Consider the following 16560-nt stretch of genomic DNA (forward strand, 5'->3'; position numbering starts at 1 on the left):
TAACTGGCCGCTGGTATTGCGCTCTTTATTGCATGTTTATCAGCCAGCATGTGCATTATGGTCTATGGATAGAATGTGCTTGGAGGTGCCATATTTGAGTGTGGTGAGACTTTTAGGGAACTGCAAAACTATGTTAGCAGTTCAGGGGCTGGTTTGCAGGAATGTATTGTCTATTGAGATAAGGCAGGCTTCGAGTATGTTGCAGTTCATGGAGATGTTGAAAACTGTGTTATTTTAATGTGTTTTCCTAACTATGTAGATTGATGGAAGCTATTCTGCTTGTTAATTTTTAGGAAGGTTTTTGATTAATCTGTAAAGTGAATTTTTTTTAAATCTTAAGTTGGTGTTTCTGTAATTGTGCTTTTGTAAAAAATGTTAAATGTTAATAGCTGTGTCATATGTTATTGCTAGTCTTTTGTCTATGGGCTCCTTTTACAAAGGTGCGCTAGCTTTTTTAGCGCACGCACTGGATTAGCGCACACTATAGCGTGCGCTAGCCGAAAAACTACCACCTGCTCAAGAGGAGGCGGTAACGGCTAGCGTGTGTGACATTTTAGCACGCGCTATTTCGCACATTAAGGCCCTAACGCGCCTCCGTAAAAGGAACCCTATGTTTTGCTTTTGTTGGCTTTTTATTATGTGTGTTTTATTGTTACCCGCATAGAATTGTTGGATATGCCGGATTTAAATGTTTAAATAAATGGGTTATAAGAAAAGAGATTAACCCCCTGTTTTATTAAGGTGTGCTAAGCTTTTTAGCGTGCGCTAAATCTACATGCACGCTAACCGCTAATGCGTCCATATACTAACATGCATGCATTAGCATTTAGTACGTGGTTAGCGCATGCCAAAAAGCATAGCACACCTTATTAAAAGGAGTCCTAAGTGTTGCATTTTCTGAATTCCAAGCAAGTGCTTACTCAGTACCTCAAACTTATCAATTTCGCCCTTTGGATCTCTTTTTCTTGTTCAGTGTAGTCATGCCAAGAAAGGGAGGCTGGTATCTAAATTCTCGATTTCTAGATGGTTTAAAGTGGCCATTTCCTCTGCATATGTGGGCTGTGGTAAACAGCCTCTGATTGCCTTGAAGCACACTCTGCTAGAGGGGTTGCTACCTTTTGGGCAGAGACTAGGGCTGCCTCATCTGAGGCGTTTTATGGAGTGGCTACATGGTCTACCTTTCATACCTTTTCCAGGTTCTCTATGCTGGACATAGCAGCCAGAAAAGACACTGCTTTTGGGTCCTCTGTTTTGAAAGCAGAGTCAGCAGGCCCACCCTAGACTTTGGGGACTGCTTTTGTATGTCCCTAGCATTCAGGACCACTAGACACATTGCACTAGACTAGGGTTGCCAGATTTTACTTATGTAAAATCCAGACCCATAGACCGGACCCCAGGCCCGCCCAGTTCCACCCATCCCCACTCCGTTATACCCATGCCACGTCCTAGCCTCACCCCCATCAGCCTGCTTATCTCGGTCGAGAGGGATCTGTGCATGTGCAGATGCCCCTCCTGATGCAATCTGCTTTTCAAAACCCGGACAAAGTGCCAGGTTTTGAAAAGCCATTCGGACGCCTGAACATGCCCTCTGTCCGGATATATCGGGACGTAAATCCGGACGTCTGGTAACCTGCACTAGAAAGAAAGATTAGGTTCTTACCTCGGTAATATTCTTTCTTGTAGATGTGTCTAGTGATCCTGAAACCCTACCCTGTGAATGGGCTTCACCTGCTTTCTGCTTTAAGATTTCTCTGATTTTCAGAGGAACTGTGAGCATAAATTTAAAAAAAAAGATAATTTCAAAGGAACATCCTCAAGACCATACAGTCTGGTTTAAGTCTCTGCTTGATAGCAGAACATAAGAGTAGCTATATACATGGTTTTATATGGGCTATATAGGAGCTCTGTACATAGTTAGTGTTGGTTACACAAGTTTGGATGTGATAATGTTAATTACCAGTATTGTGATGTTCACCTTCTTCCAGTTATGTCTTTTATTACAGTGCTACTTGATTGCTTTTGTACAAACTGAGGGGGCAGGAACAATTCCCTGGAAAGGAGGTGGATTTGAAGACATGATTGGCAGTTTTCTGCAAGCAACTTGCTAGTTCAGATACAAGGTCCTAGCGTTCAAGACCACTAGACATATCTACAAGAAAGAAGACTTGCTAAGTCTTGATGAATTTTCTTTGTAGAGATACCAGATGCAGAAATATAATAAAACTATTGTATATTTCCATATACATGGATTTATTCACTGTACATCTCAGAGGCTAAAAGGTTAAGTTTATCCATGCTGGTGTCAGTGGATCAAACCATAGTAAGGAGGTAACATATTTTTCTTTTCTGTTTAGATTTTGGCACCTGAGTTAGTTTATTGTCTTGGGTTAATCTCTTTATAAAGGCAGTTAATAAATTCAAATAAATAAATAAATAAATCCTTAGTTTAATGATTAACAAAATATAATGGTTAATAAAATGGGTCAAAAATATAAAACCAAAATATATAGGCTACTGCTAGAGCCACAAATTCATAAAGCATTCATTAAATTGAATTTAAAAGTTTTTTTTATGGATCTCAAGTGCTCGCAGTTATATTGCCAATTGAACAAGTCTTGGCTTATAACTATCTTGCGAGCTATCATCGGTCCTTTAAACTCCTCCGTAAAGAAGTTCCGAAAGTGACGAAAGACGCCTTGAAACAACTCTCGAGACAGGAAATTTTGTCGATCTTTAACAAGGGCCCCAATTCAGCTATGCAGCACTGAACAGTTAACTGTGCTGATAATATAAAGCGTATTGTTCCTAAAGAAGCTCTATTGCTTGTAGAGAGAGCAAAACGGAGATCTTCCATCGTTTCCAGATGGCCGAGTAGAAAATCTACACCTGAGCTAAGTACCATAACGATAATGACATAAGGAGCTAATCAAAGCAGAACAATTATAAGTGAATGGTATAAAAATATATATATTAAATTGAACACTACAATAAGGAGTTTAAAGGACCGATGATAGCTTGCAAGATAGTTATAAGCCGAGGCTTGTTCAATTGGCAATATAACTGCAAGCACTTGAGATCCATAAAAAACTTTTTAATTCAATTTAATGAATGATATATGGATTTGTGGCTCTAGCAGTAGCCTATATATTTTGGTGATATAGTGTGTTGCACAAGTTTTTAGAAGGGGTTATCAAAAATATATAACCCTTAGGACAATCACAAAACTAACCTATAATTGGCTAACACTCTTAATCCCTTAGGGAGAATGTTTGAACTAGGAAAATACAATAATTACTAAAATTCTTTAAATAATGGACATCAGTATGAGCCCTTGGTATACAAACGAGGGAATATGGGCTCAGGTAGTAACTCATAGGTGACCAGCACCAGGCTTAAGTCTAAATGAGAATTACCCCATACATCATTTAGTCCTTTTTGATATTATTAATCTAATCACAATCCCATTTAAATCATAATCTTACATTCCCATATTCCCTCGTTTGTATACCAAGGGCTCATACTGATGTCCATTATTTAAAGAATTTTAGTAATTATTGTATTTTTCTAGTTCAAACATTCTCCCTAAGGGATTAAGAGTGTTAGCCAATTATAGGTTGGTTTTGTAATAAAATGGGTGCCAAGAGGTCTGCATAGACTGAAGAACCTTTGTACTTGTAGCATGATGGATCACCAGTTTAGATGTTGTTATTTGTTTCCTGCATTACTTACTCTTTCAGCTCTGAAGGAATGAGAACAAGGATGTGTCCGGTAGCCATACTGGGTAGGAAGATCATGATGAAGTAGAACAAGATTAAAAACAAAACAAAAATATAAATGATTGTTAGAAAGTAGAACAAAAGGATTATTAGCATAAATGAAGATTAGAACTAGTACTTAAAATTTTAAATCAGCATTAAAACTTAGCATGACCATTTTTCAGCTTCTGCCTTTATTAGGAGCATAAATAATAATATAAAATATGGTTACTGTATTGTAAAACCAAACAAAACCAACAAACAAAACCCCCCAAAATATGACAACACTAACTATATATACTAAAATAAAATTCTAATATATACTTAAATGAGACCTCATCTTCCAGATTCTATAAAAGACACCCAAATTTGGGCATAGATCCCAAATCGGCACCCCAAATAATTAGTTAATAGGATCCAATGATCTAATTATTGCAGCTAACAAGCACTTACCTCTCCCTTTTTTCAAAACTGCAACATGCCGAATGCTCTGCTGTGATGCTCATAGGAATTCTATGATCTTCGGAGCAGCACAGACCATTCAGCGCATCAGCTGGCGCTAAAAACCTTGTGCTGATCGAACTGGTGACCCAGCAAATGCGCGCAGGACAATTGCACCCTGACAAATGCGCACCGACAAATGCACTCCAACAATTGTGCGTACAACAAATGCACGCTGGTAGAATGGTGGCCCATTAAATGTGGCCCGATGTGGATACTATTTTGTTTTTTTGGGGGGTGGGGGGGAACCCCCCCACTACATTGAAAATATTCACTTTGTATCTAGTGTTAGGGTAAGGTTTACTTAATGATTATGGGAACCCTGACCCGTCAAATGTGGATGCTATTTTGTCTTTTTTGAGGGGGGTGGGGGTCTCCCCCCACTACGCTGAAAATATTCACTTCTTATCTAGTGTTAGGGTAAGGTTTACATAATGAGTATGGGAACCCTATCTGGAAGGTCCTGATTTGCTCAAACTCCTCAGGCCCCGTTCCTTGGGAGGTGCCTGAGATGCCTGAGCCAATCAGGGCTTTAGGTCCGTCATGTTTTCATCCAGGGAAGATTTGTATATATACTGTATTTATGATGGATTTCATGGGGCGCAATTGACAGGCCACAATTGTCCTACGCGCATTTGTTGGTGCGTGCATTTGACGGGGCGCCATTGTCCTGTGCGCATTTGTCGGTGTATCATCTGACTACATGCTATTCCGTAACAATGGGTACCTACATTGGATTGCACACAATTCAAAGTAGGTGTGGCCATGGGAGGGATATGGGAAAGTCAGGGGCATTCAAAAAAAGACGTGTGCAATGCTACAGAACAGTGAAGGCCCACACTTAAGTTTTGCACCAGGATTTACCCCAAGTTTTAGCTGGCTTAAATCCTTGCATGCAAGTTGAGTGCCAAATTCGGTGTCCAAAACTGAGCCCTATATTCGGCACACAATGCTATTCTCTAAAGAGTGATCACCCTGGAATGCCCTTTATAGAATAGCATTGAGCACTGACTTTTATCGGTTTCGAAATCATATATAAAACCTTTAGTATAAGAGGAATTCCATAAAATCATTTGATGAAGGAGCAACAAAATCCTTTTAGCATGCATGCACCAGCTTTTAAAAGTTCCAATGTAAACATTTCTTAATGGGTTTAAACTAGAACAAAAACTGCTGCCAAATACTAAAGAAAACTTTTGATGTCTTTGCAAAATATTAATAAATAAATATAAAGGATGTTTTTCTCCATTTTGTTTTGACTAGACTCTTGCATAACATCTTTAAAAATTGATTGAATTGGACTATTGTATATCCTCACAAGTGACTTAACAATTGCTACTGTTCTAGTCAATAATTACCTTGTGTGCTTCCCTGTGTTTATCTTTATTGTACCACAGATAATCTCTACTACACAAACGCATTCAGGACTGAGACCTTCATTGAAGTTTTACGGTTAAACACTTCTTATCGCCGGGTTCTGTTGAAAACCTCAGTGGACTTGCCAAGACATATTGTAGTAGATCCAAAGAGCAGATACATCTTCTGGGCAGACTATGGGCAAAATCCAAAGATCGAACGTTCATTTCTTGATTGCACCAATAGAACTGTTCTGGTATCTGAGGGTATTATCACACCGCGTGGCTTGGCAGTGGATCACAGCAATGGTTATCTTTACTGGGTTGATGATTCTTTAGATATGATAGCAAGAATTCGACCCGAAGGTGGTGATACTGAAATTGTGCGTGTTGGGAGTCGCTATCCAACACCATTTGGTATTACTGTTTTTGAAAATACAATCATCTGGGTAGACAGGAACCTTAAAAAAATTTTTCAAGCTAGTAAAGAACCAGGAAATACAGAGCAACCATGGATTATAAGAGACAACATTAACATGCTAAGAGATATTACCATATATGATAGTCGTTTTCAACCTCGGTTACCTCAAGAGGTCAACAATAACCCTTGCTTGCAGAACAATGGAGGATGTTCCCAGCTGTGTTATGCTTTGCCTGGATTGCAAACACCAAAGTGTGGGTGTGCTTATGGGGCAATAGGAAGTGATGGGGCTACCTGTGCAATTTCAACTGATGATTATCTGATATTTGGCCTTGAAGTCTCACTTCGTAGTTTATATCTGGACCCGGAAAATCATGCTGTACCATTTCGCTCAGTAAATGTGGTTAGAACTGCAGTGGCTCTAGACTTTGACAGTGTGGACAACAGGATATATTATACACAAAGTTCTGGAGCAGGACGCAGCAGAATCAGTTACATCAGCCTTAATTCACCTATACGTACATCCACCACAGTTGCATCAGGTACAATATGGAGTGACAAGTTTGGAAGTGCTGTACAGATTATTACCCACTAGTGTAATGTATTTGTTTCTCTACAGACATGCCAGATAAACAGTCATATGCATAGATCAAATAACTACATGTGGTACTGCACAGAATGAACTTTCTAGAATTTTCTGGCACAGACTAAGGGGCCCTTTTACTGAAGTGTGTTAGGTTGTTAACACACAGTTTAGCACAGTGGTTCCCAACCCTGTCCTGGAGGACCACCAGGTCAATCGGGTTTTCAGGATAGCCCTAATGAATACACATGGAGCAGATTTGCATGCCTGTCACTTCCAGTATATGCAAATCTGTCTCTTGCATATTCATTAGGGCTAGCCTGAAAACCCGATTGGCCCAGTGGTCCTCCAGGACAGGGTTGGGAACCACTGGTATTTAGCAGGTGATAACAGCTAGAACACAAATGCGGTAACTGATTTTTTTTCCAGTATTTTTAAGGTTACTACGCGTTAAGTCATTCATTAATGGCATTTTTGTAAAACTCTTATGACAGGCTTGGAAATAGTATTTTGTTGCAGGGGTCATAACTAGGTAGGACCTGGGCAGAGAATGGGTGTGGAGAGTCTACAGCAATTATTGCTCTAAGGGCTGGAGTCTGTAAATGATGCCTAATCAACCACTAGGCATCCTTTATAGAATATAAAAAACTAACAGCCCCTTTTACTAAGGTGCGCTATGTTTTTTTAGTGTGCGCTAACCACACGCTAAATGCTAATGGTAATGTGTACATGCTAGTCTATGGACACGTTAGTGGTTAGCGCATGTGTAGATTTAGCACATGCTAAATGCGTGCTAAAACACTTAGCGCACCTTAGTAAAACAGGGGATAAGTTGTTCAAACTTGGTTACTGAAAGGCATACCACTTCAAACCCAGTCATGTAAACTTAAGAGGGAGAAAAAAGCCTCAAAATAATGCAGCAGCACAGTAATGTAATGTAATGTAATTTATTTCTTATATACCGCTACATCCGTTAGGTTCTAAGCGGTTTTCAGAAAATATACATTAAAATTATAAGTAAGAAAGGTACTTAGAAGTTCCCTAACTGTCCCGAAGGCTCACAATCTAACTAAAGTACCTAGAGAGTAGTAATGAAGTGCAAAGTAAGGAAAGAGAAAAAAAAATAAATGAGAAAATAAACAATCTAACAGAACTGTGTGCTTTGAAAGATAGAAGAGAAGAGATATAGAGGAGGAACTGTTGAAAAAAGAATTCTGGAGAAATTTAAAAGATAGAAATAGAATCATTAAAAACACATTTAACTGCTTTCAGTACTATCACAGGCATAAAAAGCCTCCCTCAGACCCGGGTTTAGAAATGGAAACTGCTAAACAGGCACACGCATTTGGACTTATTTTGTGACGGGACTTCTTCACCTCCAACACTTTTTATGCCTGTGATAATATTGAACTGGTTTTGTCCACTTAAGTATTGCTAATTGTGATAATCATTTGCAATAAAGATAAAGATTTTGAAAAACATTTTTGTATCTTTTACTATTTAGAGAGAGCAAAGGATACGAACACATACATATAGGTGAAGGCCTGATTTTGTTTTTTGTGATAGCATGAGGTATATATAAGATTAGAGCTGTGATCCCAGGATGGGGATCTGAAATAGCATTATGTTATAAGAGATCCTATGATCTGAGTAACAAATGCACTTTGATACACCTGCCTGACTCGATCAAAGGATATGAGATATGAGTTGATTTAGATATAAATATATATATTTTTTTAGTTTAGCAATTTTATTGAATTTTGGTAAATATAACAAATATGATAGATGAAAACAATGCCTCCATAAGGGAAGCATGACAGTAAGCACTTGCCAAGAACATTGGTATAAATAATGTAGTCATTAAATACAAAAGGTAAGACATATACTGACAAGATATAAATCAATGCAACGTCAACCATAATGATTGTATAAGTCATAAGGTAATCAACAAGTCTATAGGATACATCTTATACAATCTAAATGTTACCAGATTCCATCAGATTTTATCACTAAACTAGTCTTATAGCCCGTTACATTAACGGGTGCTAGAATATATATGTGTATGTCTGTCTTTATTTTTTTCTCTCTCTCCTTAGCCGCTTTCTGTATTTCTATCTGTTTTTGGTTTTTTTTTTTTCCTTGGCTGTCCACTACCACCCCTTGCCTGCTCCCCCTGTCCATTCTCCCTTCCTTTTACCTCCCCTGTGTCCTCCACCACCCCATCACTGCCCACCTTATCCAGCAGAAGCCCTTCTCCCTTTGTTTTACCTCCCCCTGCTCCCCCTGTCCAGCAGTAGGCCTGTCTTTATTTTTCTGCCCCCCCTCCTGTTCATCATTACCTCTTCCCATGCCAATCAACCCCTTTTCTGCCCTCCATTTCCATGTGTTGCAGCATTTCCCTCCCACCCCACTTCCCTGTGCAGTATTTGCCTCCCCCCCCCATACATTGCTTCTTAACTCCATGCCCTACTTATGTGTTTTCCGGGTTTGGCTGCCGCGGTCTGCAGCTGCTGACAGCCGCCGCAGCCTGCAGCTGCCGACAGCCGCCGCGGCCGACATTTGACTCGGGCCAACGCGGCCGACATCCGACTCGGGCTACCGCGCCGCAGGAGAAGCAGTGCCCAACTTAAAACCCGTAAGGGCGGTCGAAATCCGGCTCGGGGGGGGGGGAGGAAGAGAGAGAGCGGAGAGGCGGCGACTGCTGCGTCTTTGAAGAGGGAGCAGGACATATCGTAAGCCACGCATGCGCACTTCCTATGTGTCGCTATAGCTCACGGAAAACCGGCGCACACATAGGAAGTGCGCATGCGCGGCCTAGCGTTTTATTATATTAGATAGAATTCTGCTTTGCAACTCACCTTTACTGAGGAAACCTAGCTCAATCTAAGGCCCCACGTTAAGAAGTCCTTACGGTCTGCTTCTCTGCTACAAGCAGCCTTCTTTCTTTACCATAGAGCGCATTGGATTCCCAACAGATCCGCAAAATTATCCAGATCTAATGATGGCAATTGCTGAACATGTAAATATGTTTTTCTCCTGCTCCTATGTACAAACCTTCTGGTCTGCAGTTTGGTCCATGATATCCAAAATCTTTCATATCTCTGATACATTTACTTTTGATATTTTAATTATTGGCTCATTAGCACTTTTTTCTCCATTAAATATTTTTATAAAAAAGTGAGGTTAGAGTTAAGCCTCCCTTTAATTCATGGAGAATTTTGATTTAACCATAGATGTCTGGTGATACCCTGCTCTTACATACTTTTGGTGTGATAGTATTGAAAGCAGTTGAAATGTGCTGTTTATGTTTAGTTAAGATTTGATATACCGCTCCTGTATTTTACTGACCTAAGCGGTTTACAGTGTATCAAACTAAAATGAAATTAGGTACTTGAGAAAAACTACCCTATCTGTCCTGAAGGTTCACAAACTAGCTAAAGTACCTGATAAACTAAAAATATGTAATAACAACATATAATACATTTCCAAGATAAAAAATCAAAGAGATAGAAAATAGAAAGAATGAAAGAAGATAAAAAATTAAAAATAAAATAAAACAAATTTAAGAGATAGAAAAGTCTCTGAAGCAGCCTGATAGCAAACAGTCATATTTTAGTGCAGTCACTTCACAGATCCGTCATTGGCATTTCTAAAACATATGCACTAAAACTGTTATATGAAATGAATAAACCCAAATCTGTTAATGGTGCTGTACTGCTACGTTATTTTGAGGCCTTTATCTCCCTTTTTTAAAAATTCCATGACTGGGTTTAAGTGGTATGCCTTTCATTGAACAACTTAGGGCTCCTTTTACTGAGCTGCGATAGCGTTTTCTAGCGCGTGCAGAATTGCCACGCGCGCTAAATCCGCATGACACGGCTAGAACTAATGCCAGCTCAATGCTGGCGTTAGCGTCTAGCGCGCACTAAGCGCACGCTAAAACCGTTGTCGCAGCTTAGTAAAAGGAGTCCTTACTTTTTGGTACTTAGTTTGCACTTATCAGTTGTTTTCCTTTGACTAGTGTGTGCGATCCTTTTTAGAATGCCACCTAGCACTGCCTAGGTGTCCTAGAAGTAGACGCTGGTATATTAGCCCATGTTTTACTTGGTCTAATTTACCGGTGCCTAACTCGGATGCCTAAGTGAACCACTCCTATTCTCCGCCCCTTAACTACTCCTGCTTTTTAGGTAGGCATCGTTAGGCATCTGAGGGTGCCTCGACCGAAACATTGCTAGAGTCCTAAGAGTTTCGCTCCAAACTTGAAATTGTTAATTTAAAAGTTATTTTTGATTGACTGAAAACTGGCAAGGTCAATTACCATGGCAATTAAAAAAAAAAAAGCTGTATGCGGATTCCAAAGTTGGGTGTCGGTATGGTGCTTAGTGGTGCCTAATGGAGGTGTCCTAAACAGAATCAGGCCCTAAGGGGGAAATTCTAAAGTTAAGAGGGAAATGCCATTTCAAATGGTATTTAAATAAAATTTCAAGGCACCTACTGGCACCTAAACAAACAGCGTTGGAATCGCGCCTCTGGAAGCGCTACCGGCACCTAATGCCACTGTAGGTGCCTCCGAAGGCATGGTTCACGCCAAAGGTAGGCACCGGAAATGTAGGCTTTGAAACCCCTGGCCTACATTTCTGGTGCCTGCTTTTGTCAGAAGTACAACTCTCTAAACGGCGCTATCGCATGATTGGCATGCAACGGCGCCATATAGAGAATCTGGGCCTATGTGTCTCCACTCTTTCTGCAACCTGATTACTGTGCGCTAATGCAAATGTTAATGTGCGACCTGCAATGGAAAATGCTGCATTAGATTTCCTTTAATGTTCTGCATTAAGCCACAGTAACTGCAAAATCTAATACCCTTTAATAAAAGAGCACCTAAGTATTTACTGCTCATGTGTATGACTTTTAGACTGTAATAGCTGTGTAGTGGCTCTCTTTTTAGTGACAGCCTTATGAGATATTTTTCTAGAATGTTTAGCAGTTTTTTTTTTTAACATTTGTACCATTTTTCTTCTGGTATACTGTATATACAGTGTTCCCCCGTGAATTCGCAGTTTGTGACTCACGGACTCACTAATTCATGGTATGCTGCAACTGCCACTTCCTATACTAAAGTCAGCATACACCAATCAGGAGTTGTGTGTCAAAGCAGCTCCTGATTGGTATAGCTTGACTTTAGTAACAGGAAGAGGCGATTGGAGCATACCACGAGTGATTTTATGCACCCACCGGCGCTGCCCTCTCCTGCCTCTCCTGCCTTTTGACAGGCTAAAAATTGTATTCGCGTTTTTTCAAAATTTGCGGTTGTTCCTGGAACGGAAACCTCATGAATTTCGGGGGAGTACTGTACTTGAATATAAACTGAGGTAACCTTTTTCCCCCCCAAAAGGAGGAAAAAAGTTTGACTTGAATATAAACCGGGGTGTGTGTGTTATATTTAAGTGCCCTACTCTGCCAGCCTCTCCACAGCCTCCCTCCCTCCCTGCCAGGCTTTCAACCCTGTCCCCCCTCCTTCCCGTTGCCTTGCAGGCCTCCACTGAGCCTGCCGTAAGACCTAGTGGTCCAGTGGTGAACCACCAGGAATTTTAACAATACCATTTTTACTAATCAGGGAGGTGGGAGAAAGGTGAGTATTATTATAGTCGGCCATGACAGGAGGTGGGAGGGATCCCTCCTGTCCCAGCCCACCGCTGGCCCACCAGGTCTTACGATAGGACAGGTGCGTTCCCAGATATTCGTGCCTCTGTTCCGTATCCCAACTTTGTGCCTCATTTGACCGGATCCCTTCTTCCAGCCGCAGTTTTCATGGCAAAGCTGCGGCAATGGCTTCTGTACGCGGTCTGCTGGTCTTCACGAAGCCGCAATCAGCGGCTCCTGCACACGGTCTACTGAACCGGAAGCCTTCTTTCTGATGTCTACATCAGAGGGAAGGCTTCCGGGTCAGCGGGCCGCATGCATGAGCTTCTGGTCGTGGCTTTGTGAAGACCAGGAAACCATGTGCAGGAGCTGCCGCTTGCGACTTCCCCAAGAGAAGTGCAGCTGGGAGGACGGAGCCAGCCAGAGGAGGTAAACACCCGTGGGAGGCAGAATTTTAGACGTGGAACGAAGGGGGACGACGAAGAGCGCACTGGGACACAGAAGGGAAGGGTCGAACTTGGATAGGAAGGGAGGAAGAAGGGGCGTGTTGGCACAGGAAGGGAGAGGCAGTACCCCGGTTTGTAAGTATGAGTTTGATGTAAGTTGAGCATTCTTAAACCAGGGATTGCTTATACATTAAATTGAAAATCAAAGCAGAATAAGAACATAAAAATAGCCTTACTGGGTCAGACCAATGGTTTATCAAGCTCAGTGGTCTCAAACCCGCGGCCCGGGGGCCACATGTGGCCAGCCAGGTACTATTTTGAGGCCCTCGGTATGTTTATCATAATCACAAAAGTAAAATAAAACAGTTTCTTGATCATATGTCTCTTTAGCTATAAATTACAATATTAATATTAAGACATAGCTAAAAGGAAAGATTTATAAACTATAAAAAGTTTTTATCTCATGCAAAATTGTCATTTATTTAATAAGACATTAACTATTTTTTCTGAGGCCCTCCAAGTACCTACAAATCCAAAATGTGGCCCTGCATAGGGTTTGAGTTTGAGACCACTGATCTAGCTTAGAATCCCATCTTCATGGTGGCCAATCCAAGCCACAAGTACCTGACAAAAACCCAAAGAGTAGCAGCATTCCATGCCACTTATCCAGGACAAGCATTATTGTTCTTTCTTTGTTTAGATGTTCCAGAATGTTCCTTGTATGTCCTGTATAGTATGGAAAGCTGTATGGGTAATGTTCTCCTGGCCCCTTTTTCTAACTATATTGCTCTGACCATCTTAGACTTGGATTCTCCCGAAGGCATAGCTTATGATTGGATCAATAGGAGGATTTATTACAGCGACTATCTAAACCAGTCAATCAGCTCGATGGCGACGGATGGATCTAACCGTACGGTGATTGCACGGGTTCCGAGGCCCAGGGCTATCATGTTGGATCCTTGCAGAGGGTATGTGTGGCTTTCATCGCAAGCAAAATTAACCATTGCCTTCACTCGTATACCAGATTTTCCAGAGTGTGCTTTTCATCAAGGCCATTCTTAATCCTGTCCTCACAAAATTTTAAAGACATTATCAGGGCAATTCTATAACTGAGCACATGACCTGTGCATATAAATGCAGCAGAAGGTGCCACTTATGTTTGCAAATGCCCTATGTGGTGTTCTGTGAAGGCCACTTGTAATTGGTGTAGTGCATATTTCTAAAGAGGGTGAATTTGTGGATGGAGCATGGGCAGAACATGAGCATGCCTCCAATTTAGGCACACAACTTACAAAATACTGTAAATTGTGCGCGTTGCTTGCTGCATTAAGGTGTGCCTATTTACACCTCTCATAAGCCCGGTGTAAATGGATGTACATGTACTTACATTTAGGCATCTACACCTAAGATGAGGGCTTACGCTAGTATTCTTGGTGTTAGATTCCTTGGTACCTACATCTAGTGACCCTATGTAGAATTGCCAAGAATATCAAATGTCTGCAGTCTGACTTATGATTTCATTATTTAAGTAAAAATGAACATTTTTTTGCATAAAATACAGAGGTCAATTTCAGTTATGGAATGGCCACATCAAAGCATTTATGAATTTTCAGTGTTGCTGTCTGTTTATGTGATGCCATTGAAAACAGATAAAATATACAGGATATTTTCATATCCTGGCTGTGTAAAATTGGGTTTTAGACGTCTATGCAATATTGATGTCTAAGTGCTGGTTTATGGTTTCTATGGTACTTTGTGTGTCTAAGTGCTTTGAAAATGAGCCCCTTAGTCTTCTGTGTCTCCGGGACTTTCCTGGACTGTTGCACTACTGCCAACCCACCACTCCAATGTGGTGAACGTGAACAGCATATAACCTGCTAGATAGACCTTGCTATGCGAGTGCCTGCATTTTCACTAAAATTTAAAGTTATTTCTGTTCCTGCTGAACAGACCCAGCTGCTAGTTAATTCTATCATTACTAGAACATTATAGTTTGCTCTCTTTGACAGATACATGTACTGGACTGACTGGGGTACCAATGCTAAGATAGAACGAGCCACACTTGGAGGAAACTTCAGAACAGACATTGTGAACACCAGTCTGGTGTGGCCAAATGGACTTACACTGGACTATGAAGAGGAACGATTATACTGGGCTGATGCAAACTTGTATGCAAATTTTATTTTATTTTTTAAAAATTTAACCTTATTGCTTGCCTGCTTTTCGGTCTACTGTAGGCAGCTACATAAATGTAGGTGTTGGAATGTAGCTTCAGTTTCACTTTCTTTATGATATTTCCATTCCCATACTATACTATTAGGAAGTCTTTTCTAAGCAAAGAGATCAAACTAAAGATGATGCAGATTGTACATATGCTTGTGTTTTTGTTTTCTCTTTTTATTTTTCATGCAAATTGTTGCGTTTGGGTTTTGTAGCTACTGAAGACTATTATTTTACCATTTCCATTTAGCAAAATAATAGTAGTGATATGTTAAAAACTATGCAGGATCAACTTGTATAATAAGTATGATAGCATGTGATGATCTTAAGGTGGCCAAACAGGTTGAAAAGGTGATGGCGAAAACTAGAATGATGCTAGGGTGCATAGGAAGAAATACAGCCAGTTGGAAAAAGGAGGTATTGATGCCCCTGTATAAGACTCTGGTAAGACCTCATTTAGAATATTATGTACAATTCAGGAGACCGTGCTTTCAAAAAGATATGAATAGGATGAAGTCGGTCCAGAGGAAGGCTACAAAAATGGTTGGTGGTCTACATCATAAGGCTTATGGAGACAGAATCAACGATCTCAATATGCATACTTTGGAGGAAAGGCAGGAGATATGATAGAGATGTTTAAATGCCTACATGACATAAATATGCATGAGGTGAGTCTCTTTCAATTGGAAGGAAACTCTAGAATGAGAGGGCATGGGGTGATGTTACAAGTTGATAGACTCAGGAGTAATCTAAAGAAACACTTTTTTACAGAAAGGGTGATAGATGCGTGGAATAGTCTCCTGGTAGAGGTGGTAGAGACAAAGACTGTCTGAATTCAAGAAAGCATGGGACATGCACGTGGGATCTCTTAGGGAAAGGAGATAGTGGATGCTGTGGAAGGGCAGACTGGATGGGAACATTTGGCCTTTATCTGCTATCATATTTCTATGTAACCCTCTTAGGGGCAATTCTGTGAAGTAGATGCTAACATTAATGTGTGTTATGTATGTAAATGGTTACAATACTAGCAATATATACATGTATGTGTGCATATCTGCACATGTGGGTGAAATTTGCTATTTTATATATACACAGATATTTTACATGACACATATGTGCAAGGCGGATGCCTGGTAGGGCATGGGTGCGGTACACATTCATGCATACCTAATAGAATATTATAAAACTATCTGGCCATTCCTGGCCAGCAAGGAGCCCCCCAAATGAAGTCAGGTGCTGCTATGACACCCCCATACTGACATCAAAATCGCAACAAAAAGAGAAGACCCAAATTTCCACAGGAAAAGAAGAGCAATTCCAAACAAAAGAAACTGGAAACACAATGTTCTTGGACCTTCTTTTATTTGGTAAATCCTTATTAAAAATGCTGTCCACATTTGTCATTAAAGGACCCAACATGGGCCGTGTTTCGGCTGAACATGCCTTCTTCAGGGATACAGGATATTTAAAATAAAGCCCTTTGCAAATGTGGAAAGAACTGAAAAACTTGACAAGCCCACCAACAGGGCCCAAAATCGCAGCGCTGAGAAAACAGTACTGGAGCTTTTCAATTCTTTCTACATTTGCAAAGGGCTGTATTTTAAACATCAAGGATCACTGAGGAAGGCGTGTTCAG

General features: G+C 40.6%; 1 protein-coding gene across 3 annotated transcripts in view; it reads left to right on the plus strand.

The window, feature by feature from the left end:
- Positions 1–16560, plus strand: part of LRP2 (LDL receptor related protein 2) — a 442478-nt gene that overhangs the window by 257861 nt on the left and 168057 nt on the right. For all 3 annotated transcript variants that reach the window (XM_033945766.1, XM_033945765.1, XM_033945768.1), the window contains 3 exons: positions 5654–6574; positions 13507–13672; positions 14714–14872. In XM_033945766.1, the coding sequence (XP_033801657.1) occupies positions 5654–6574; positions 13507–13672; positions 14714–14872 (1246 nt within the window). The remainder of the gene's footprint in view (positions 1–5653; positions 6575–13506; positions 13673–14713; positions 14873–16560) is intronic.

Source organism: Geotrypetes seraphini, chromosome 5, assembly GCF_902459505.1.
Source record: "Geotrypetes seraphini chromosome 5, aGeoSer1.1, whole genome shotgun sequence".
In the NCBI taxonomy this organism is placed as follows: domain Eukaryota; kingdom Metazoa; phylum Chordata; class Amphibia; order Gymnophiona; family Dermophiidae; genus Geotrypetes; species Geotrypetes seraphini.